This window comes from Epinephelus moara, chromosome 18, assembly GCF_006386435.1.
Source record: "Epinephelus moara isolate mb chromosome 18, YSFRI_EMoa_1.0, whole genome shotgun sequence".
NCBI classification, from domain to species: domain Eukaryota; kingdom Metazoa; phylum Chordata; class Actinopteri; order Perciformes; family Serranidae; genus Epinephelus; species Epinephelus moara.
Window position 1 is genome coordinate 33870591 of NC_065523.1, and position 27020 is coordinate 33897610.

The 27020-nt window shown below is 41.5% G+C and overlaps 1 protein-coding gene across 2 annotated transcripts; it reads right to left on the reverse strand.

The window, feature by feature from the left end:
* Nucleotides 1-25576, reverse strand: smurf1 (SMAD specific E3 ubiquitin protein ligase 1). 2 transcript variants are annotated; one of them, XM_050068489.1, is made up of 18 exons: nt 25296-25576; nt 14341-14379; nt 12199-12307; nt 11777-11910; nt 11599-11664; nt 11372-11447; nt 9342-9553; nt 9153-9237; nt 7886-8032; nt 7322-7553; nt 6317-6420; nt 4736-4850; nt 4426-4604; nt 4141-4278; nt 3857-3977; nt 3529-3730; nt 3101-3176; nt 1-3021 (listed from the first exon to the last, which is right to left on the reverse strand). In XM_050068489.1, exons 1-18 carry the CDS (start codon nt 25348-25350, stop codon nt 2922-2924), a joined length of 2190 nt encoding a protein of 729 aa, XP_049924446.1. In that variant the 5' UTR covers nt 25351-25576; the 3' UTR covers nt 1-2921. The 2 variants fall into 2 exon arrangements, with proteins under 2 accessions (XP_049924446.1, XP_049924444.1); XM_050068487.1 differs by having other exon boundaries at nt 3101-3185.
* Between the last annotated feature and the right edge of the window lie 1444 nt (nt 25577-27020).

The following is a 27020-nucleotide window of genomic DNA, read 5'->3' on the forward strand; positions in this document are numbered from 1 at the left end:
TTTATTTTCAATTTAATTTCTTTTAATATAATCTTATTTACATTGTATTTTTTCATAAATGTTTAGTACATAGTAAGTTACAATACTCTTGCATCCATTACACAGTGAACCTAGAAAATGCAGATTGAAATGATACTGCTTAACAGTCTTCAGTAATCAATCTACAACAAATCCCAATTTTTGTTTTTCCACATTACTCGCTCAACATTTAGGTTTTTTGATTTCATTCACTTCGTTGGAGGATTAATGACTGCAGAGAGACTTTTGTTCATTCATGGTGGTCTTTGAGGTCGAGGACTACTTTTTCTAACATTCAGGCTATGGAGAAGAAGAGACGGGCAGAGAAACATCAGGGCCACAAAGAAAAGAAAAAAAAAATAAAGATGGTGAAATGGATGATGAAACATGTATGAAAGGCTTGTGAGATTTTATTATACATGTCACATACAACCAAAGATTTCCTGAAGCTGACTCCTTCTTTCCATCCTCGTGGCTCATTTTGTTAAACATCCAGGTCATGCCCTCGGACCTCTCCACAGCCGTCAGTAGAGTAAGGATTAAAATTAGGGCTGGGAGGTTCAATCCCTTTCACGTCAAAATAAATGTAACATGGTATTTAAAGGAACAGTGTGTAGGATTTCGGGGGATTTAGTGGCATCCAGTGGTGAGGATTGCAGATTGCAACCAGCTGCAACTTCTCCTGGTTAGAATTCCTTCAGTGTTTATTGTTAAGGAAGTTTTTAACGGGAGCCGAATTATCCGCAGAGGTCTCTACCTCTCCAAAACAAACTAAGCAATTGTTTTAAACTGGCAAAAACAGTACATAAAGCAGTTTCACGTTACAAATCAGTGTTTTTCCGACGCTCTTCAGCCTGTCTGCGATGAGCACTTGCTAATATCTGCTCAAATGTTTCTGATAACTTAAGATCTAGACGTTGAGGAAGTTTTTACCAGGAGCCGAATTATCCACAGAGGTCTCCTCCTCTCAAAAACAAACGGACCAGGTGATAAAACCCAGTAAAAACACAGAATAAAGCAGTTTCACGTTACAAATCAGGGTTTCTCCGACACTGTTTGGCATGTTGGAGATGGACAGCGAGCCCTGAACATGCCAATGTGTTCACCTTTTTTCTCTGATAACTTAAAATCCAGACGTTCAGGAGACTTTTACCGGGAGCCGAATTATCCGCAGAGGTCTCTTCCTCTACAAGCAATTGTTTTAAACCGGCAAAAACAGTACAGTTTGAGCTTACAAATCATTGTTTTTCCGACACTATATGGCATGTTGGAGACAAGCAGCCAGCCCTGAACCTGATAATATGTGCTAACCTTTTTTCTGATAACTTAAAATCCAGACGTTCAGGAGATTTTTACCGGGAGCCGAATTATCTGCAGAGGTCTTTTCCTCTCCAAAACAAACAAAGCAATTATTTTTAAACCAGCAAAAACAGTACATAAGATAATTTCACGTTAAAAATCAAGGTCTCTCCGACGCTCTTCAGCCTGTCTGCGATGAGCACTTGCTAATTTGTGCTCACCTTTTTTCTCTAATAACTTAATATGCAGAAATTCAGGAGGTTTTTACCAGGAGCCAAATTATCCACAGAGGCCTCTTCCTCTCCAAGACAAACAGACCCTGTGATTAAAACCAGTACAAACACATATAAAGCTGTATCACGTTAAAATCAGTGTTTTTCGGATGCTATTTGGCTCATCGCGGAGGGGCTGCTAACAAAGGTGGTAGAAAGGAAAACGCAAATGTCTGTTCTGGGCTACTGTAGAAACATGGCAATCTAGGTGCACAGGGACCTGCTCCCTATGTAGATGTAAACAGCTCAATCTAAGGTAACGAGCACAGGATTCTTTTTTTCCCAGGTGATTAAATTATATCCCATTTCTGCCAATATATCCTCCTAAATCTGACACACTGCACCTTTGAAACACCGAAACACTAACAGTTTTTATACAAGGACAGAGAGTTTTTCTCCACAATAATGTGAATGTTAAAAAACATAACGAAATTCAATGAAACCCACTTTGTGGATTGCTTGAATTACAAGTGAATTGACCCTTCAACTCTGATAGAGGGGGTGATGAAGAGATTAGTGTGAGCTCTTTGTAGAGCAGATAGCAGCTTGGTCAGTAATCACTTAGTAATAAATAATAAAATATCAGAGTGGATCAGACAGAGTGGTCGCAGATACAAACGGAAGAGACAAAAAAGTTACCAAACAGAGGAGCAGGCTCATTTGATCGTTTTTTACAGCGTAACCGGGTGCCATGCCTGACACACAAAAACACACACACGCACACTCACACAGACACAAATACAGTCTCACTCTCTCACTGTCTAACACAATCACACGTACATGCACACGCTCTGATACACGACAGTGGTTAAACATGAAGCATGAATACTAGTCAATCAGCTTGTCAGACAGAAAGACAATCAGTCTCCGCCTTGTTCTTCACACGTCTGATTTCAAAGTTCGCAGGCTCGCATGTGATTGGCCGATTCTGTCCATTGACTCGAGTGTGTTGTCGGGAGTCTCTGCGGCGGTAGACATTCTGAAGAATGACATCATAGCTTGTTAAAACTGAAGGATAAAAATGCTTCTTCAAAACATCTGAAAAATTTTAAAATACTTTTTTAATTTTTTTGTCTGTTTTGTTTTTTTTTTGCTTTTGTTTTTTATCTTTTCCTCTCCCGCTGTGCTTCCTCCTTTAACCCCCAACAGTTCGGTGGCGAAGAGGTGGCGAGAGACCTTGTGTTCTTGTGATGCTTGGCCGCTCCGTATACTCCGCGTATACTTGATATTCTGTTGATGTCTGTGTATATAGATGTCAAATGTCAAATAGTTTGTGTGCAAGTGCAAGCGCAAGTGTGACTGTGTGTATGTTGGTTTTTGGTTGTGGATTCATCACTCCACAGCGAAGCCGCAGGTCTCCTCCACAGCCGTCAGCAGTTTCTCGTAGAGTTTCTCGTAAGACTCGTAGGGAGGGATGTCTATCCGGTTAAAACTGGAGACAGACAGAGATAGTTAGTGACGTCACACCTGACTCCTCTGCAGATATAAAAAGAGAAAGATCATCTTCTTACCATGTGTGAGCCTTGGGAAGGTTGTCTGTGTTGGCGTCTATCAAATGGATGGTAAAGAGCCTTGGTCCTGCAGAACCTGTAGAACCTTACACACATACATTCTAGTTATCACTGCTCTACTCTGGTACACAGAAACACTCAGCAGTCTTTAAACAGTGAAAGCTCACATCAAATCAAAGTTTACCAAAAGATTGACTGATTTTCAGTTATAAGCAAAACAATTAACTGGTTTTCAAAAAAAAGATACATTTTAACTGCCCTAAATGAAGTCTGTAAGTATCTGTGCACATTTCCGTCCTATATATTCTTGTTTGATAAGTAAAATGTCCTCAAGCCGAACAAATGTTCAAATGAATGCTTCAAATGAAAACCGTAACTGATGTGAGTACAGTATGTGTGTGTGGTTTCTGAGCCAGTGCATGACCCACCCTGCAGCGCCTTGAAGCCTTGTAATGGGACCCTGGTGGAGCCCGTGACAAACTGCAGGAGGCGTCCTCTCCTCTCTTCACTGAAGGCCTCCACCGCCTGCCAGAACCACCGCACCACGTTGCTTTCACTTGTGCAGTGCTTCAGGCGGGTGTTCGTCTTCCAGTCCGCGAGATCGATCTTACCCAGTCCACCGATGATCAACTGGAGGAGAGGGACGGGTGGGGAGGGAGGGAGAGAATTAGATTAAGAAGCAAAGGCGACATGGCAAATTAAGACTTAAACAAAACCACATAACATGGCAGGCGATGAGCTGGACAGCATATGTACCTCAAGTTCTTTATGGTCGAAAGGTTTGAGGAGGTGCTGGGGGATGAGCTCACTGAATCCCTTCTGTAGAGCCAGAAACTGGGCTTCAATTCCACGCATAAACCTCCAGTTCACATAAAGTCTGAAAAACACAAACACACATCATGTAGGACAAATAAGTAGACTGTATAAACCAGTACCTCTTTCTGCTGATAAGACAGTATCATGTTTACGCTCTGTATCAAGGGCACAGTTTGGATAACACCCACATTAAACATGGGACATAACCGTCTCACTGTCCTTACCTTACATATTCCTTCTTGTTCTCCTCAGTGACGGGAATATTGCGGCCATTAGGTTTGAGTTCATGTTGTAAGAACTTCCCAAAGGCGTTGTGCTCCACGCAGAACGTGTGGTCGAGGACTGAGGTGATGTCGTTCTCTCTGCAAAAAGAGATTTAAATTAAGTTATAAATAGAAAATCTGACCACATCCAAAAGGGGAAAGTGCAGGACAAAAACTAAGAACTAGTTCATGATAAAAACTCTTCTGACAGATTGACTTGACTTGTGTGAAGATGCATTTGCTCACAATATCCAGACGAGACTCTTGTGCAACTCCGGGTCGGTGGTCTCCAGGTCGTTGAGCTGGATTGGTTTGCCTAGCAGCTGTTTGTAGAAAGGAAGCGTGAAGCTCCCGTTGATGTAGTGACCGTGAAAAACTGCCAGGCCCATCACACGACCCACGAAGTGGAAATATGACAGGTGGTCCTGAAAGAACGTAACACAGACGAACAGAGAGACAGAGACACAGGGTCAGAGAGAATCCTCTTATTCAGATCTTCCGTGATGAGGTTTAGGTGTGTGCGTGTGTGCGTGTGTGTGTGTGTGCGTGTACTCACAGGGTTAATGGAGGAGTCGGGGTTGATCTGTAGTGTGTAGATATTGTCTGTGGAGTACTGGAACAGGCCGTAATAGGGGTTCAACATTTCATGACACAGCAGGTACAGCCACTCCCTGAAGACAAGCACAGCATCGTTAACAAATGCAGTTCAGTTCAGTTCAGTGCGCTTTTTTTCCGTTTCCACTTCAACTTAAATTTCACTGTGACAACTTTGACCATCACTTTAGTTTTTTTATTAACTGCATATATTCTAATCCTCACTTGGAGAAAAAAAAGCATCATAGAGCGTCGTTCCTGTGGGCTCCAGCAACACTAAACCCCTGAGCTTGCCTCAGAAGGACTAAATGCACAAACCTGCTATTTTTAAATATCCCATGGAGAGAGACTCTCACTGCAGCCTGTTTTATTTTGTTCTGAAAATGTCGGCATGCAGCCTTGTTCTGTGGACGATAAACCAGGTGCAGACTGATAAAGGAGGAAATACAGTGAGTGCTGGACGGAGCAGTGAGTGACAACAACCCCGCCCACATTTAAGAGTACTGTTTGCAGTAGAACGCGAGGGTCTATGACCATGTCTGAAGGGTTACTTTGGTTCCAAAGGCACCATACTGAAAGTGTTTGGTGGAAACGGGGCTTTAGAGACTCACCAATGCAACAGACGCTCCCCAGATATATGGCAGGCTAAATATGTGGACCTGTCGGGGGACTCTGGGCGAGCTACAGCCAATGAGTGTGCAAGACATGGGTTGAGGACAGACACAAGTGGTGCTGTGGCGCCAGTGTGTGTTTGAAAGGGAGGGAGAGTTACAGAGAAAGGGGAAGGAAGACTATTGCACACAATGTTTCTGTAAGTTTTTAGCCTACTGACTTAGAATGCTGATCTATCACTTTTTAACTTTGATGATTTCTACTGAACAACCTCCCCCCAGATGTGGTGCAACTCACATCACATGACAAACTCATTGAGGACTCATTTGTCCCAGTGAAGCTGTGTTGTGTTAACAGTACAGCGATCTGACAACTTAGAACTTCAACTTGGAAGTTAAAGTAAAATGTTCAAAGTCCACAACACTCCCCAAAGTCCCGAAATAAATGAAGTTGGAATTTGATATATAGTGAAACATGGGAGTATATATATGTTTTCAACTGTATCAAAAATCCTATTTGTTTAGCTGTAAAACTACAGATTTATGACTTTATAATTATACCAACTGAACTTAGCAGGGAGATGAAAGATGAACTCTTTGGATGAGACTTCTGAAAAAAGCTAATTGCAATGCTTGGACAGGTTTGCTGACAAAAATGGATAGCCTACAACAAACGCAACGCCCGCGTACTGTATTACTGTTCTTATGATTAATGCCTTTGTGTGTCATTCTTGCCATGCCACATTTTCAGTCTTGTTCCCCTCACTTGCACACTCCCCCATCCCCATGTATTGTATTATTCTGACTTCTTCTTTTATGTAGGCACCCACGTCCTGTCTGTGTTGGTGTTTTTCTTTTTACAAAAATAAAATTGTCTGATTAAGTCTATCAATCAATCAGTGAAGTGCTCAGAGATGTGAACAGCAAATTACCTGGCCACCCCACCGTAGTCCAGGCCCTCCTCTCCCCTGAACTTCACCATCAGACGCTTCTTTAGGTCTTTGGGCCTCATCTTCATTATCTGCCGATATGACTCCTACACACACACACACACACACACACAAAAAACAACAACATTAATGCCTAATAACAGAGACACACACATTATCAGAGACAAGAGAAACAATTAGGCCATGTTCAGACTGCCAGCCCATATTTGATTTTTGGGATATCCAGATTGTATCCACTGATCTTCGCAAGTCAGCAGCAAAAAACATATGAAATGCAATATTTAAGATTCCAATTAATTCTTACAGATTGGTGTCAGTCCAGGCGCTAAAGTTAGATCCCAAATTGTCTTTTGTGTCACTTGCAACGCGACACACAACGACGTAAAAAATGACTTAAGTGCTGAGCAGAATCCACAATGCTACTAGCAGAGCGCTATGCAGGACAACAACAGACGGTGAAATAAATTGACTGCTGGCACTTTGTAGGCACCTCCATTTCTCACGCTCCTGCGATAGAAAGCTGCGTCCTTGGCTTAGCTACGTAGTTAATGACACCTACGTTGTAACCACAGCAACCCATGTGGATAGGTTGGTGATGTCTGTGCACACTAATCCGATCCGATCAAACTGTCTTAAGGATCGGATTTGAGATTGCTTCCAGTCTGAATGTAGACTTGGTGACCCAAATCACAACCCTTTAGATCAGTGTTCCTCTGTTGAACAGTTTATTTATAAGCACAATCAGTGCTGCTTTTGTGCTCCTCTCAGGAGAAATAAACGGTTGTTGTGACTGGTGTATGAGTCAGGAGGAGTGTGGATGTGTCTGAAAGAATGTAAACTTTCACAGGAGCTTCCCACTCCATCCACACTGCTTCCGTAGCTCCACATTTGCACAAATGCCCGATTTATCTGCGTGTTTGAGGGAGACGGCATCATTGTCTGGCTATGTGCCCTTCACAGGAGACAAATGTTGACTGCCGCACCCACCTCAAAGATCTCCTCTCGGGACACCTCGATGCGACAGTGTCCTGCTTGAGGCTGCTGCAAGGACAGCTCGTGTCGGAGCAGCTTCAACTTATGGACCAAGTCTCGCTCGTAGCGTGCCGCCACGTCTCCGTCGACTCCTCCTCCTCCTCCGCCCACTCCTCCATTACCCCCTTCCTCACCCCCCACTTCCATCTGGGGGGCTTGTGAGGATTCCTTCGCTTGGGATTGCTGGCTGTAGGTGGGAAGAGACAACATGACAGACGGTCAGATGAAGAGTTGACAGGAAGACAGCAAAAAAAGAGCAGACTGGATTAAACTGCAGCTAAATCTATGATAAACCCACATTTCTGTAAATCACACGACTGAGTGTTATTAAGAGAGCTGATGACTGTTAGTAGGTCATGTTCAGAACCAGTCTGAGTTCAGCATTACGGCCGTGACAGATTAGATTAACCACAGATTAGTCTTAAAAACCACTTATTCTGCATGTGTCATGGGTGTCTGCCACACAGGTGTGGATTGATTTTGCCATGAGGGATACACAGGAGTACTTCATGCATGTACCTGATAATGGTGTGTAGGCGCGGGTCTGTGAACTGTGTCGTTCGGTTGTTGTGGTCCACAAAGTAGATTCGGCCCGACACGGTGCTTCGGACCTCCCAGCCCACTGGCAACGGCCCAAGCTCCTCACAGCTCACACTGGCCAGGTCCCTGCACCAGTAACAAGGAACCAGAGTGAGACTTCAGCCAGCAGCAAAACACACTGCACCAATTCACCTTGGTCAGACAACAGCCTTCAACCCAGACCTCTGTCTGTAACAGGTCTGACCCTACATACTGTACGTGCTTAACCCCTCATACTGACTTTGAGCCAGGCGCCAGGACTGAGGGAAATGACCTGAGATTTACTCGTAATCTGTCGGTGTAATTAGTGCAAAACAAAATAAGGAGAACATGGAGCTTTATAGTCAACAGGCGACAACAGCAGCGCTTATCTGGGAACAGCATGTAGTTTAGCTGACAAAAAAGTGGAGGCCTATTTTCTTAAATTTCTTAATACATCTCTGAATTTAAACGTGAAATATCCCAATCATGACACGTATTAAGGCCCTGACACACCAAGCTGACTCTTGTCCGTCTGTGAGCGCATGTCACCCTTCTCTTAGCGGTGTGTTCCACAACGTTGGCCCTTGTTGGCTTTTTTCCCGGTGTCAGAGACAGCGGAGCCCGTCCATGCATGAAATCGCTCTGATAGACAGTTTAGCTCAGTTCACAAGAGGAGAAACGGAAGTTTAAGAAGCAAACAAACGTCTGAAGTCAAGTGGGCATGAGACTGTGACAAACTTGTTAGATTATTTTTTAGCCATTGAGCTCTTTAGCAATAATAATAAATATAATAATCATAGTGTTTTGTGTTGTTTGCTGGCACACGGTATGCTAACTGGTTAGCTAGCATCATGACAGTCTTCTGGTTTTCCTTTTGATTGACAATTACAGACTACATCTGCCTGCTGTTACAGAGTTATTTCCTGTCACGGAGTCACAGATAATTCGATACAGGTCTGTTGTCACAGCGAGACATTTTAGGGGACATATACATAACTTACATAGCTCACATAAGTTACATAGCATTACAAGTATGCCGTTTATCTGCTGTGTCATCTACAGTATAACCCATGTGTGGTGATTTCTACTGTTCTCTCTTCCTGTCTCCTCTGTGTCCTCTTACTCTGCTGCTGCTGCAGTGACCCAGATTGTCAGTGGGGTTTATTCAAGGTTCATCTCGTTTCAGGTTGTGCTTGGACTAGACATGTGTGAAGTGTAATCGTACCGCGGTATCCGAGGGTCGTGCCAAGTGCTGACTCCCGTCTGTGTGTGAAGGAAGTACACCTGGCCCTGCACTGTTGTTCGTTGCTCTGTTTTAAGAAGAAGAAGAAGAAGAGAGGTGTTACATGACTATACGACTACAACTAGAGAGATTTGGAGATGAGTTAAATATCAAGAGGAATGTCTGACTGACCATAGCCCTCTGGCAGGTCAGGCGGTTGGTGCCCGTGAGGTCTGTTCTGAGGGGTGTGGCCGTGGCCTCTTGAGTCCTGCCCTCTGATTCGCTGCGTCTGTAGGCGGCCCTCCTGACTGGGCGAGTCGAGTCGACAGTTCCCGCCCCCCGCTGCGCCAGTTGGGTCGGAGTAGGGAAGCGGCTCTTCACTGAAGCATCCCTCAAACACAGGTCTACACACACAAACATATACCAGTGAAGTCACATCTACTGTTTCTCTGAAGCACATGATTAGTCAAGTGATCTCAGAGGAACGCAGATTGGGAGAGAATTAAAGGAATGATTACTGTGACTAAAGTTGTCTTGCAAAAAAACAAGCAACAAAAGTAGGTCTCAGTTCAACTTTGGATCCCAACATGACACAGAAGAGCCTTGAAACTGGCATATGACTGAATTTAATCAGTTCACAGAATGTTGACATTTGTCCTTAAATGACACAGACGGATAAAACCCAAACCTAAATAAATAATTCGAGTGCTTGCATAAAGAACATGAGGGGTCCCTGATGGTTTTAGAAAACGATGTGATTATGTGCTAAGGTCTTCGCAGTCACCTGATCTCAACCCATTTGAACACCATTTGTAACACTGGATGGTACTTGGATTTTAAATAAACTGGGTTCATTACTTATTTATTAATTGGAAGAAATGTTAGAAAGGGTTAGGGACATATAAATTTAACTTCTACCTACTCCTTTTCAGACAGTTATCTTTGTCTTGTTTGTTTTTTATTATGTTTTTTTTCCCGTTCAAAATAGCATTCAATCCCTCGTGAAAAAATGTAACAAAAGTATTTACAATTTTACTGCATTTAATTGTTTTATATAATATTATTATAATATTCTGGTTTTGCCCTTATTCCAAAAACCTCAAAAGCACTACTGAGATGTTTACATGGCTAATGAAAATTAATATTCCACTGATATTCCCATTTACATGCAGGGGTGCATACTCTGATTAACGTGCCCTAACATGCTCCTTTGCATCAAAACTGGAGATTTGCAGAGTTTTCTAACTGGTGGCAGACATGTTGGACTGTGCAAACACAGCCTCCCTCTCTCATTCCTACATCACCTTAAAAAGGTCGGCGTTGCGATATTTTCTATATCCAAAAACCTGTTAATCTCCAAGTCTTTCATCATGTGTAAAAGTGCGTGTGTTTCTTCGTCCAACCAGAAATGACGGCTTTTTCTTTTGGGCATGAGTCTCTACACCAGTCTTGCAAACTGTTGGGCGATTGGTTTGTGTACAGCGTCTCCATGACAACACACAGAACTGACAATAAAGAGACAAGAGGCTGTGTGTCGCAGGCTGCAGTAAATACCCCAGTCGAGACGTGTATATATACCCAGAACGGGGTATATACATACCCAAATAATGCTATTAAAACCCAAATAATGTTGGCATACCCCACTTGTCATCTGTCTTCTTCTTCATTCTGAATAATAGGGGAATATTAGTGTGAATGTAAGCGTACCCGCTGTGACGTCATTAAGACCAGCACTGACCATGACAAACCAAATGAATGGGGCTTTCCATAATGTCTCTCTAAATCTTACAACTGAAAAAGTGATATAAAGTAATCTATGAAATATATTTATACATTTAACAACATACTACATGTAATTGTTTCTTCAAGTTTTATTATTAATTCGAGTTTTGTTTCAGAAGGGGAACCTTTTTTGTGGCCGACTGTCTTTGCCAGACCTGGGATAGAAGGCAGAGTTTCCAGACTGAGCAACTAAATTACATGTACTTTTAATTATTACTGTTATATGGCTAAAGGGAGATAAGTGGCTGCTCTTTATAATCAAATGTAGATTAAAAATAGCGTGTCGGGTACTCTTGCAAAACAGGGAAAAAACAGTTTAAATAAGAAAGCAATCCAGGCACTCTAAATTATAAGAAGAAATATACCAATGAGGAAAAACCCTTTCGGCATGGAGGCATGTTATTGTACGCTGCAGCGTAAAAACGTGTTGACACACTCACCCATCATTTTCCAACAGTCCTCTGCAGTCCACCACGGGGCCTCCGCTGCCAATGCGATCTCGCGTCTGTAAGCTCACTGGAAACGAGCAGGCGGTAAAGGTCAGAGAGACGACAGTGGGACAGAGCGGGAGGGCAGAATATGCACATAAGCAAACAACAGTGACACGGGGACAGAGGCGATGGGGGTCATTTGTAATGATAATGTATCTGTGTGTGTTGAGCCTTACCTACTATCTGCCCCCGCACTGCGTCGCTGTCCGACGGGTTCAGCTTACATAGATCCAGTCGCTGGTCTGGAAGAAGAGGAGAAAGGAAATGTAAAACAAATCTGGTTTAATCAACATCTGTTATTTGCATGTACGTGTATTAAAAATCAGAGGGCAAGAAAAAGAGAGACACACTTACATCCTGTGTCTTTTAGCCTGCTGATGGCATTGGAAAGCAGTCGTATGCAGCCCAGGAAGCCCGCCCCCTGTCGTTTATGGATCTTCTTGTGGTTCCATATACTGATGGTGATGGAGTCTGTCTTTCCAATGTAGCTGAATAACAGATGTAAGATCGTCACGTGTCTAACCAATGTTTTTTAACACAGTCTGGTATCAGTGTGAGCAATCTGAGCGTCTTCAGAAAAGTTTTGTCACTCCGGCATTAGATGGAGATATGAAACTTACAGGAAGTAGCATATTAGCTCACATATAATAAAATCAAATCATTTTTTTGGAACATGACTGAAGATAAAGGACCAAACTGAATCAATATACTGTTCCATTTTATTAAAAGCAAACCAATGAGAAAACATATAATAGTGTGTGGTGCAGGTGACTCACAGGTCATAGTGCTGATTCCATTTGGGGTCCAGTGTGCTCTTGACTGTGTCTGTCGAGTGGCATTGACCTGATCCGTCCACCACAACCTTGGCAAATGGATCTGGCAGGCCTGCAGCACACAGCTCAAATTGAACGTTTGCATCCTCCATATTGAATCACAAAGACGATCACATCTGAGTATTAGTAATATCTCAACTGGCTTAAGCACTGCAAGATAACGTATCTCCACAACAGTGCTCAGCTTTCTACTGATGCAGGCATTTAGCAGATTTTCCTTCTCATCTGTGCGTTTACTGAGACTGAACTGCAATTTGAAAAGCTCAAAGCCAATAACAGCTATAATATCTGGGTGCTGGTGGTGCATAATGTAATCACAGCATGGTAAAACTGGTGGAAATGAGTGTGAGGACAAGGTGGAGATCATCATGAAAGAAAAAAAAAGAAATTGAGGGACACTGATGCCAATTTGTTTAGTGTTTTTTTCTGGCCAATATTATTACTGAACTTTCTGATATATGGAGGAGTACAAAACAGGCCAACATACAAACAGTATCAAAGGGGAAAACTATGTTACACACTAAAGAAACAAAGGGGAGATCATATTGCTAGCCAAAGCACTTTTTACATAGAGATCGCACCATAGGGCTCCAAAGTCCCTTCTTTATGCCTCCTTAGCATTTTTAAACAGAGCCAAACAAAGGCAGCCGCTCCAGCGTGGGATTTTGGACAGCGTTGTGGAACGAAAAAGTGGTGTGAGGGGTGTGACATGTAACTAACAGCATTGGCCTCTAGTGTGACGCATAACGTAAGCGCTGGCGGTGCTTTTTGAACAATAACAATGCCATAACAAGGCAATAACAATCATTTACCGTCCCTATTATATCTTCGTTGATCTCCTCCCGGTTTCCTCAATTTTCATCTGTGTTAATTTTCTTTACATTAGCTGCTAACTGCTATCAGCTGCTTTTTAAATCTCCCGACGAGGAGTTGCACACATAAAATGTCATCAAAAAGTCACACCCCTTTCGTCCATAGTTCCATCCTGTGTACTGTCCCTTTTACACGGACTTCAATTTGGCGCTGTTACTACATCCGCTGCCAGCTTTAAAATAGGACAACTTTGCCTGGCATGAAATCCCTGCCTTGAAAAAGGCAGTGTAAAAGGGGCTAAAGACAGCGTCAGTTTTGCACTTATACAATATACGCATCAGAACCACTAAGGCTGTGTCAGAAATTCATGCTAACATGCAATGAAGTAGGCTAAAACAGCATGTGAGATTTTTTTAGTGTGAAATCAACAGTATGTGACTTGCATACTATTTCAACAGAAATATTACAGTATGCAAACACTGGACATTATCACACAATGCAATGTGGTAGTGACGACAACATTGGAGTAACGTTGACTGTAACGTCAATAAGTAAAAGAGGCATCTAGAGGTGAATAACTTCCGTCACGAGACATTTTATGTGCTTGGTTATGGGTGCAACATGGTTTGGGCTTTTTGTTAGCCGAGCTAGCGGCGTGGCCACACGGTTGGTCCGTCACTCCACCAATTTGACCCAGACTGCAGTATCTTAAAACACTATTTGGATGGCGTACAATAAAATTTGCACATACGTTAAGATTATACCTGCAAAACATCAGCTTGTTAGCATAGTGATGTTAGCACAGCTAATTTAAGCATTACGTGGTGATGAAGATGCCTGTGATGTACCGCCACAGTAATGTTACTCCTACAGCTGTGATGAAAAAAAAACAAAAACTACACAGGTTCATCATGTTTGCAGGTGCCAGGAGAGCTGAGGTTGGCCCTGGTTACTATGGTTACACGTCACCAACCGGCAACAAAGCTCTTAGGAAATGGTGTTGGCAATTACAGCTCAGTGCGTCCAAAAAGATATAATGTACACACAAGTATGTTGAATGTTATTACGTATATTGGGAGTGTAGCATGCATGGTATGTGATTTCAGACGCAGCCTTAGACAAAAGCTCATACACAGAACATTACAAAGAAATACAAAGTTAAACCAACCAGTCTACAGTGCTGGTTTTGATGGCACACACAGACCCTTATTGAAACACATCATCTCATCATGATTCATGCACACGAAAACGAGCATATTAAAAGATACTTACGAAAGAAGTCTTTCTTTGCGAGGTTCTTGGCACATAATACTGCAAAAGATAAAAACATTATGAACAAAATGCCAAACACACAAATATGTAAATGATGCCTCGCTGTGTAGGCTGCTATAAATGTATGCTGGTGCATATGAAAAACTGTGTGGAGGAAGAATGCTGGTTGGGATAATATATGAATGCCAGAGGATGGTAATGTGCAGGAAAACTTATGTGACGTGCAGACAAGAATGAGCAGTAAAGTATAGGCTGGTGTCAGGATCACTGCATACACGCTAACTCACACACACATCCATCCACAGGCCGCCCACAGTGAGAGTGGCAGGATGCCTTTACTGCCACATCATCTTTGTGGATCCAGAGAGCAAAGCTCATACTGACCAAGAGTTTGTACGTGTGTGTGCATAGTATTTAGTTTATTGTGTATGTTTATGGGTGTGTGTTTGAGATTCCTTGTTATTTGTTTGTCAGACAGCCTGTGTGGTGTGAAAGCTGGCATGTGTCACTCTAGGTCAGCTCAGTGAGCTCTGCTGTAAACCTAAAAACAGCTGAACCACAATAAACTAATTCTTAGAAACACAATCATGTCCCGTCAGTCAAAACACAGGTCTTGATTATAGGACAGAGTGGGCATCAGACAAAAACAAGCTGCTGGTTTGTATTCAAGGCTGATGTAATGCCTTCTAAAAAGGACTGCAACGTAAGGTGCAACTGACATGAAAGCTATAATAATATTTAAACTGGATGTCAAGCTGTAAATATCAGCATTTGAGGCTGTTGTTGGGAAGCGTATGTGGTTGAAGATTGCACATAAACATGTACAGAATTAGCTCTCGGTCTAGGTGAGGAACACAAATACTTCCTAAGCACGAGATTTCTTGGTCAGCATCTTTAAACCTCTCTGCCACCAGGTCACACTGATAAAGATCAAGTTAAACCAATTTGTCTGAAGGAGATGGTTTGTACCTTAAACAGTTGGTTTTCAGGGTATGTTTTGCCTAACAGGATATTGGAGGATGGAAATGACTACACAAACATTAGTTTTCATGTTTATAAAGACAACAAAGAACTGGTAGTACGTCTAGCTGTTGTTGCCAATGGCTACCTTCAGTGGATAAAACTTAAGTCTGTAAAAAGTCATAGCACGATTGATGATCAGGCTCTGTTTTATACCTGGTATTAACGTGTGTCTCGGTTGCTCAGATCACAAACTGAGAGCACCAAGATGCATCTGATGATCACTCAAACCACTTGCAACAACTGCATTTCTTTGTTAGCGCTAACACTAATACATCCCCGACAAGGACTGCGTCATTAGTGATTGTCTATTGTTTTGTCCTCTGGAAGGAGACAGCCCAAATTCTGCTGATAATGATATCTCCAAGTGTGTCGACACAACCGCTAACCTGACTAGCGAGCATGCTAGCAAGCAGCTGGCTAGAGTTTGAACGTAGTAACAACAGATGTGACAATAATAAAATCTGATCAATGGTCAGCTGGAGATGCAAGATAGATGCAGGTGTGAACAGCAATGTGTCTCGACTGTCCACTGGTGTTCAGATCACCAAAACGTATGTTAATAACAGGTATAAACAGGCTGTTAGTGTCAGTATGGTGACTTTACAAACAAACCCTTTGGTGGTTTCACAGAATTTAGTTTTAGTTCAGCAATGTAAAACCCTCGTTAATGTCTCGTCATCGATGATGAGCTGATTATTCAAATAACATAGTGAATCAAGGGATGCAAGATACTCATCACCAACACCTGTATTACTCTTATGAACAGATGTTAAATTACCGTTTGGATTCCTCCCTTAGAGCAGGGAACTAAGGTCCCGTTTATACGACAACGATTTCAACTGAAAATGGTAAACTTTAGTTGTGTTTTGGCCGATCGTTTACACGACAGCAGCATTTTGGGTCCCTGAAAATGCAACGTATTGAAAACGGGTTCCAGAGTGCAATTTTTTGGAAACGGCACCATCTCCGTTGTCATGTAAACTTGCAATATGCAGTTCCTCTGAAAACTGAGACTTTTTGCACATGCGCATTACGCTTCCAGTCACTAGGCATGCGCGAGAAAGTCGACCATCACAACAACAATGGCGGACTCCCGAGCTCTGCTTGTGCTGCTCACCCTATTGAATTTATTAATGCTTCCCCATCAGAGTGTGGATTTACTGTAGCAACTCCACCTCGTCATCCGTCCAGACAAACGTTTGTGCAGTTGCCAAATTGTTTGTTTATACATCGCCGCTCTGTAGAGGGAAGTGTAAGCGTCACACCGCCAACTACTGGCCTGGCATGTATACTGCAGCGTTTTGGTCATTCTTGTGGATCCGTGTGCATGGCGATTGTTATCAAAACATTGTCATCTAAACGCGGAACTTTTTTCAAAACGAAAATGAGAAACAATTCTGTTTTCAGTGGATCATTTTCGTGTAAACATGGCCTTCTGTTTTCAGTGGATCATTTTCGTGTAAACATGGCCTAACACTAGCTGCCGTTACATGGACAATATTTCTTATACAAGGTGAAATCATTATGTTTAGTGATTCTAACTGTTTTCGCAAATATAACAGAAGAAGTTTTCCAACTTCATCGAGAAAATTGAATTCATTTGATACATAAAGTGTAGAAGAACTGGCAGTTGAACTGGTAGTGATAGACGATTGTTATGTCCAGCGACTCCCACAATGTTAGATGAAGCTACTGTTTAAAAATCAGAGCAGTCACATAAGGACGTAGCACCACCTGAGCGCTAAATATTTCTTTAAATTTATGAATGATTGTCAAAATCAGCAGAGGAAGGTGTGTAGAAAGAGCTGTCGCAGCATGTCGTGTGGCGCAAGCACACCCTACGTCATCTAATGTCCTCCCACATAGAGCAAACATGCAGGAAGTAGATATTTACAAGGTTATTAGGTGCTAGATTATCAAAGCAGATTTAAAAATTCCTTCCGATCAAGCCAGTCTCTTCCAACTGAGGTGGTTACATGAGGCAATTTCATTGAGATTGGGCCATTATTCTGATTATAAGTGGAATATTGGCGTCCATGTCAACGCACCTACTGACTGACAGGTAATTAAGATAAATTGTCGTCTTTGGTGTCAGGAGACAAGTGGAAGAATGCGACAGAAGGTTTTCTAGAAATACCTCTGGCCCCATTTCTCTGCTGTTCTTTCAAGAAATAATAACTGGGAGCCCATCTGACCAGTGAGGTGGAATGTGTGACTATATCATGTCAATCATCTTTATCTAGTTAGACGGGGGGAGAGGCAGGCTGCCTTAGACAGGGAGGGAGGAGTGTCATTCCCTACATAGGCTGAATTTCTTAAGGCTCAGAGCTTTAAATTTGGTTTTGTGCGTTACAATAAGAGCTGAAACAACTAGGTGACTCATCTGTTGCTTTATTTTGAAAATCACTGAGTCATTTGGTTAGTTTTTAATCCAAAATGCCAAATATTTGCTGTTTCCAGTGTTTCCTATGTGAGGATGAGCTGTTTTTCTCTGTTTACTTTTAAATCACTCTAATTTGATATCTTTGGTTATAGATGCGATCTCTAGCTCGCTGGGTAGAGTCCTTTCCAGAATCCCGAGGTCGATTCTGACCTGCGGCACTTTGCTGCATGTCATCCTCCCATGTCTCCCCCATCTTTCCTATCCAATCATCAGCTGTACTATCAATAAAGGTGAAAACTGATCAATGAATAGATAAATATGATTTGTTTTAGTATCCATTACCTGTTGATCAAATAAAACAAGCTATACGGATGCCACTTTATACTCCAGAAAAGTGCAATTAATTTAATTTTTGACATAATCAATTAAATATATGCTGATGAATCAACAGTGAAACAAATACTGAATTTGCAAACCTGAAAACAATCTATGCTGATTGCCCAATGGCGGGTTTTATCGGCAGCGTTTAAGTATTGAAGATTCGTAGTACTGTCTCAGCTCAGGGAAACAAAGGCATCTCATTCAAACTGCTCCTCAGTGATTTGCTGCACCACCTGACACTGTTATCATGGCTTTGAGGTCCACTTAAAATCTGCCATGATCTGGTTTGGCCCAGACAGCGATTTAGGAAGTTAGTCAGCCAGCCAGTGGTTTAGGATGTGGTGACTGTGTGGTGGCGTAGATGTGTCTGGCGAAGTGTGGTTTATTTCCTGTGATTAACCCATGGAGAATGGCTGCAGGATATCCTTCCCTCTTCCTCATCGACCCCTTCCATTCCTCCTCCTCCTGACTCAGACATTCCACACAGAGACCTCATCTCTTCGACACAGACACAATGCGAGAAACACAGCTGGAGTGGGAGAGAATCAAGTTTCTAATTTGCCCCTGCTTCCTCTTTCAGACAGGACTTTCTCCGTCACTGTCACTGCTCCACTATCCACCCCTCTCGTCCTCCAATCTCTCGTCAGGGACAACAAGGGAGGGACACCCCTAATTTCACCCCGTCTTTCTTTTTCCGCCTCTTGACCAGCTCTTCTGTGGCACTGAATGTGTGACAGGCTCTTTCTCAGCGTCTCAGGAAATTCCTCATTCTGCCAAGGTCACGGCTGGTAAAGACACACACAGCTACAGCTCAGCTGGTTCTCAATTTCCCCACTGCCGCTTTCTTTTTTTGGCATTTATGTCCTTTTTCTTTTTTCATAAAAACCTGAGAGCTGGAGCGAGCCAGCAGGGGAAGAATTCTATTCATCCAATCTTGAGGGAACAAGCAGAAACACTTGAAGGGAGATGATGAAAAGAGGAGCTACCTCTGTACATCTCCAGCAACTCCACTAGGAATTTATAGCCACAACATGTTTTAGCACTATCAACATCTCCCACAAATATTTTTGCAATCTAGCTCTGCTCTTGCAGCTTAAAGGGACAGTTCACCCCAATAAGAAATACATATTTTCTCTCTTACCTGTAGTGCTATTTATCAGTCTAGACTGTTTTGGTGTGAGCTGCCAAGTGTTGGAGATGCCTTCTCTCCAATATAATGTTAACTAGATGGCACTTAAAAAAATTATCCATCTACTCATGGCCGAGAGGCTCGTGCTTGTGACAGCGCAAGATGCAAACATTAATGGCATTCTTCTCAGCTTGGCTATAACTTAGCTAGCTCAGTGGTGTTAGGTGAGCTAGTAGTCGAAGCATGCGTCCGTCTTTGCAGTCATACAGTCGTCAGGTGTCGGTCGGTGGAAAGAAAACAGTTCCTGACCTGCATGAAACTGCTCAAAAAAAGGTCTGTGGATTATCTTGAGTAACCGGGTCATGATTGCTGCAAAGACACGTAGCTGTTAAGTTTTTTAAAAGTACTTTTTTGGCGCTTTGAGCACCACAAGCTGAGCGCCATCCATTACCATTAGACTGGAGAGAAGGCAGACATCTCTATGGACGATATCTACAGCGCTCAGAAACTCACACCAAAACAATCTAGACTGAAAAACAGCACTACAGTAAGAGTAAAGTCTCTTTAAGGGGATACTTAGCTGATTTATTTAACCAGCTTTGTGTCATAATAATGTGGGTGGCATGTGCAAATGAACTGTGGTAAACTTCCCTCTGTCTTACCAGCACTTGCTCATCATTCAGCTCAAATCCCATAATTTTTTTGCTGGCTCTAGGGCTGTTGCTCAACTACAGATTGCACTTCCGCATTTTCGTATGTCTGTCACCATGTACAAAAAGATTATATAAGCAGACAGAGTGTCTCTGAATATAATCTCAAAATAAACCAAGAGTCTATTGGTGTATTTCCTTTTTCTCACCTCAAATGTCTTGAGAAACATGCTTTAGTGCACTGTTGAGCTGTAGTTGTACTTGTTGGTTTTCTACCTCAGCCCTTTCTCTCTGATTTCTCTGGTCATACAGCGCCAATACCAAAAGTCTTTCTGCTGCATCGACAGCCCAGTTTTATAAAAAGACCAGTGAAACACCTCTTTAAGCAGAGAGCACCTGCTATTTTTCAGGTAATGACAGGACCCATAAAACTGTAGAAGCTTAGGAGCTCGTTAAAGCTTCTTAAATCACAGATAATGGTGGAGTTCATTTGAGAAGATGCCAAGGTGCGGTGAACTATCTGTTCTCTAAAATCAATACTTGTGATGGCACATCTAGCAAAAAAAAAGAGAATACTAAGATCCTTCTCACTAGACAGTGCTACTTCAGAGTGACCCATGAGATTACAGCGACGTCACTTCCTGTGTAGCCTTCTCGTCTCAGCTCCGAAAACAAAAGCAGCTGCCAGAGGGCACGTGAGTAAATATCTCACCTTCTTAATAACATGCCCTGCTCCGGCATCCAAACACACATGCAGGATGACGAATGGGCCTCTGCGTGTACTGCCACACAAGTACAGAAAGTAGGTTTCATAATCACAAGCCACTCACGAACCAGTCGTCAAATAACCAGTATTAAAAACAATCAAACAATATTATCGATGTGCTTGTTTGAGCGATGGTCTCTCCACTCTCAATTTCTACATTTACTCAGTGTGCTTTTGAGAGCGTATAAGTGTTTGTGCACAAGCTGCCGGCTCAGTAAGCGAGAGGATTAGAAGTGCTTATGCTGCTTCCTAAGTAAGCATGATTCCCCCCTTTCCCTTTTCACCCTCTCCCACTTTACTCCTGAGCTGCTCAATCCGACTACCTGGCAACAAAACCTGAGCAGCACGTGTTGCCTCCATGACCAAATTAACATTATCCTGCTGAATCACTGATTCTTTCGTTCATTAGACAGCATTTTTTTTCCACAATAAAGCTCATTCATTCCCAAACAAAAACACCCTTTTTTCAACTATTTGACCCATTTTTTCCCTGTGTTTTGCATTCAAGCCTTGCCGGCAGTGGGGGAACGAAGATTCTTTTAAAACCACAATCTGAACTGGGTCGGGTGTTGTTTGAAATTGTCGATGCTGTGCAAGCACCAAGTTGTTCTTTAGTACTTCCAATATGAATATAAATTAATGCGTAAAAAGTGCAAAACTATCAAATAATAAAACAGACCAGGGATGTCCTAAATGTCATGTTTTACTTTTAAAGCTTCCACTGAGGTTTTCAAATGAAGCTCTGAATGTCTGTTGTCATGTTTTATGGCATTATCACAATAAAAATTAATTAAACATCCTCAATTTGAATAAACGGATTCCTCGGATTAAATGATTTAGTCTATTTACTGTAACAGAGCTAAAGCCAAAATAGATTTTTTGCTGTTGTGGTTATATAAATGTAATTTATGTTGTTGCTAGACCACCACATTAATATAGGTGCGACTCCCTTTCTGTGCAGCAAGCGGGAGAGCAAACCATTTTATATCTGCAGTGAAAATGTTGTTCTTTTAAAGGTTACATGCCAACAAATGTGGACTGAAGCAGAATATTTGGTTAGATAAAAACTTTGAAGGTGATTGCATCTATCTTTTATCAATAAATTTTGACTTTTGGCCTTAACAACGCTGTGGAGTTGTAGGAAATGGTTCACACACGAGGAGTAGGCAACAATCCCACACAGCCATCACTAGAATCCAACTCTACAAATATAGCATAATATTAATAATTTTAGTGTGGCCTTATCTTGGGCTGCAACTGCCCAGAAATACCAGATTTAAACAGAATGAAACGACATGCAAAAATTGATTTAAGATTCAAATGCCAACGTTACAAAGCTTCGAACTGTTTGTTACAGCCATAAAATAAACAATATTTTGATCAAACATTAGATGCTCACTTAAAATACTTGTTCAAATGTTTGATACTCAATTTCCAAAAGCATTCAAGCTTCTTAAATGTAAAAAAAATCTGGTTTCTTTACCACTCCATGACAGAAAACTTAATATCTTTAGGTTGTAAGGACATCATCCTGGGCTTTGGGAAACAAAATCAAAAAGCTGAACATAAGACAAAATCTATAGATAATGTGGCACACTCCTTATAGAGCACTCTTCCTTCAGCTAACTTCAGCTTGCCCACAAAGTCACCTCTTGGCTAGCTAAGACACGACCCTATCTGAAATCTGAACCAGAGTCAAACTCGCCTGGTCTTTGTCTGCGTCCCCGCCACAGACACACAGGCCTTTTTTTCTGATGTAGGCCAAACAACCCGTCTCTCTGACAGACTAAACACAGTGCTGGCCAGCCGGGCGGCATTGTACTCCCATTGGCTCATCACACATTCCTCACCCAATTAGAATTCCACTCATACCTGTGGGGGCGGGGCACAGTCAGGGGCAATAACCTCTGTTTGCATCCGGGCTGAAATAATGAGTGACTGGTTCACACACATACAAACACACACCCTCCACAGTCTGAAACATCCACACACACTTTCACTGCTGTCTTTTATCATCTGAAACACAACTGTCTGATGACGTTCTGCTTGATTGAGCAATACATATTGATACTGAATATTTGAAACGGTTTCAATACTCATTTTCGGCACTATTGATCCTCAGATACCAGCTGCACTTCCTGGCTCTGTCTTATTGTTAATGTTTACTACATTAATAATGATTCTGCTATTAATCAAGAGAAGAAAAGTTGTCATGTTATATTTATCGTTTAATTTAAAAAAGTGTATTTTATGCCACCAATGTCAAGTTTTCCCTCATGGTATCGAGAATAGTAACAAATATTAGGCTAATATTTTTCGAGGTATAGGTAAATTTAGAAATTCAAGTATCGTGACAACACTGATACTGATGAATGATTTTAGTGTATTTCTTACAGCTAGAGCTGAAATTAAGATTATTCTAATCAGCAATTTATGTATTAACTGTTTTCTTGTTTAATCGATTAATTGATTGGTCTTACACCTGACTGATACTGAGTGAATTTTTGGGTTGTACACGTAAAAAATGCACATAATAAACCAAAATTGTGAGTTGCTTTATGGTAAATTTTTAGTACATTGTTTGAGTTATGGAAAAGAGGTAGGATAATACAAGTATTTAATCTTCCTACTCCTTTTGGGATATATAAATATTTAATAATGTTTATGAGAATTTGTAAATCAAGAGTTTGCTTTAGGATTACTGTTCACTTCCTTTTTTATTTTTTGTTTTATTTATGTTTCAACACGTTCAAAATAAAGAAATCGAGTTAAAGTCTATAAAATGTCAGCAGACAGTGAATCACACGTTCCCAGAGTCCATGTCTTCAAGCGTGTTGTACTGTTTTGTCTGACCGACAGTCCAATATCTGCAATGATTAATCAATTAACTGATCACAGAAAAACTAATGGCAAACTATTTTTAAATTGATTTAACATATCAGTAATTTTTCAAGAAATGATGTCAAACATTTACCATTTCCAGCCTCTCAGGTGTAGGAATTTGCTGCTTTTTTTCGGCATTTATAATAATAAATTAAGAATATTTGGCTTTTTTTGACTACTGGTTGGACAAAAGATGCATTGTGAAGATGTTACTTTGGGCTCTGGAAACTGACACGTTGATAGACAACTTAGAAATCCAGACAATGCTCACATTTGAGAAGCTGTAGCCAGTGAAATTTTGGCAGTTGCTTTAATTGCAACTGTTCCTCTGTAACTGTTACTTTTTTAAATTTTTTTCTTCTGACGTTTGCATAATTTGTTATAATTTAGTTTGTTTAACTTACTTCCCTTATTGTGTGCTAAGTTGTAGTTTTGGAGGGGGTTTTCACCCTAGAGGGCTTGCACTGGACCAAGAACTGTTGCTGCTGCGTATGTGGGTAGCCAATTGAGATATGACACTAGCCAGTACAGATAAACTTAACTTGAACTGAAATGAGCAAACAGAGTGATAAGTGAAGAAGTGTGTCAGATATGTGAGTCTACCATTTGTCAAAAGTGAAGCCTGCTCTGCTCTCTTGAAATTGAGAAATAGAGGGACAGGGCAGGAAAACAAACAGACAGCATGTGGCACTTCATCAGCATTTACAAAAGCACTTACACTCAAAAACATCCATCACAACCATACGCTACTTGATGAACCCTCCTGAACCGGTGCACACAAACCACCAGAAGAAATATTTAGTCTACCGGTCGAGCACATTTTGCTGTGTGTTTGCTCAACTTTGAAGCAGAGGGACAAGGCGTCTGCCCAGCGGCACAGAGTGGTCATTTCCATTTGAATAGAGGCCCCTGGGTGCCCAGTGGGGTTACATTAGCTACAGTAAAAACCATTGTTCCAGCTGTGTCCGTGTGTGTGAGAGAAAGAATGAGGCAGAGACTCCTGTGTGCCCTACAGAGGAGAGCATGACCCCAAAACGAACAAAATATCTGTGTCGAGTACAGGATGCTCAAAAAGAGCAAACGTGTCAGGGTAAGGATAAGTTCAACGAGTCAGACGTTTGCCTTGCTACAGCTGACACAGCAGCGAAATGCCAATCAATACTCATGGGTAATCTGGGCAAGCATGTCAAATGTACAAAGACATTGATTTTCAGAGAAGCTGTAGTCCCATATTAGCTCTCAGAGCCCGTCGCATTCAGGTCAAGCGATGTGTTCGGCTGGTCAACCCCAAAAAATGGGTGTAGCTAGCAAGCGTTAGCGGTCAACGTTAACTACAGTGTTATTATAAGCTAATGCTAACTAGCTAGGAAACAAGTGTTAGCAATCGATAAAGTTTCTAAACGTGGCTTTTAAGAGTCTGTGTTTCTGTTGACCTGCAAGCAGCTGAGTAGTCGGCTGTCTCAGCTGTGAAACCCACATGATAGTGAACAGCTTCTTGACTGTCCTCTCGGTAATTTGGTTAGCATCTCGGCTAACAAGCTAGCACTTGTGCTGCTGTGTTTGCCACACAAAAACCGGATGTTTGGGCTAACAGCGGAGCCGAGAGCACCGAAGACACTCCGTGGTGTCTGGTTAGGTTTGCCGACATCAACACTTTACAACAGAGGGCTGTAGGTGACACATTTTAGCTCCAGTTAAAACATGCACCGTAAGCTGTTTCTCTCGGTGTCGTTTTTTTACCTGTCAGTCGGATTTTGATGCTGGACCCGTTCCTCCGAGTCCCAGGATTCGACATCACTCCGGGAAAAACGATCACACAAACTTCCCGTTGGAGTCTCCCAAAAACACCGTTTCGCCACTTAACGGGAACCCGAGTAACTTCAGTTTAAAAACATGCGGTTTGTTTGTGTTTTCTTCACCGGTAAAAATGTATTATTTCATCGCAAAGTCCTGTGATCTTTCGAAATCCAACAACACGGGAGAGCATTTTCGGGCAGGCTCAAAGCACGTAATGACGTCATGTCCTTAACGGTATAACGTTACGGGCGCGCGTCCGGGAAGCGTGAGCGTGCCCGTGAGGATATTCCTGGAACCTCCAGACCTTTGGTTTTGCTTTTTATTTTAGGTGCTGCCTTCATGATTAAGTACGAAAAGTCCCCTAATTATTTTATGGGTTTAAAAAAAAAAAAAAAAAAAAGTACGAAAAGTCCCCTAATTATTTTATGGGTTTAAAAAAAAAAAAAAAAAAAAACTTTATTTAACCCGGAAGTCCCATTGAGATCGAAAATCTCTTTTACAAGAGAGACCTGGCAGAGGTAGCAGCCAATCAAAACACATTTAAAAATGCAACAAATACAACATATAATACAAAAATCCACAATAAAACAACATCTATCCAAACATAGTGGCCTCTCAAGAAAAACAAGCACATGTCTCTGTCACCACATTCTTTATGATGCCCTTAAATTCATCAGTACATATAAGTGTTTCTACTTTTAGATCTGTTTTTGAGACTGTTCCATGTCCATGGTGCAGAGTAGGAAAATGCAGTTTTCCCCAGATCTGTTAAAACCCAGGGTACATTGAAAAGCAACTACCTGGGGGAGCGTAGCAGACACACAGAAGGGTGCAGAGGTAGGTCAGAAGTTGCCCAAAATTGCATAGATAAAAATACACCACTGCTGTTGTCTGTGAATGGTCAGTGACGTCCAATTCACCAAATCATAAAGAAGGCAGTGATGAGTAAGTGACTTTGCATTTGTAAAAAAACAAAACAAACAAACATAGTAATGGTACACTGAATGAAAGTTATAATGTCTATTTTTTAAGGTTTACAAATACAGACAATTAGATTCATTTTATTAAGAAATGCAGTAGGATAATAAAGATGTAAGATGGGAAATCAATTATTACAATTAAATGCATTTTGTTTCTATTCTTTACTCTTTATGTGGATCCCCATTAGCTTCCCCAAAGTGGTCACAAAGTGGTTTGACTTTATGATCTATGGATACATTGCTGCTTGTTTTGTTTTTTACCTGTGTCTTGTAAGGTTCTTGAGTGCTCTGAAAGGTGCCTGTAAAGAAAATGCATTATTACAATTATTAAAAATCTGAATCTGCAACTGTATTTTATGCAACTATCGCTATGAAATAAATGTAGAGGTCTAAAAAGTGCAAAATTAGTTTTTGAGATGTAGTGGAAAAGAAATTTAAAGTTGCATAAATAATATCACTCAAGTGAAAGTACCTCAAAATTGTTCTTAAGCACAGTACTTGAGTATATGTTCTTATTTGCATTCTACCACTGCAAACAACGTCATTAGGGTTTCATCCTTTGGGCGCCATGAACATATCTGTACCAAACTTCAAGGCAACATGTACTGACTAGGAAGAGACACGAAGAGACCACAAAGAAATGCAAAACAACCAAAAAGATACACAAAATGACTGCAGACAGACAGAA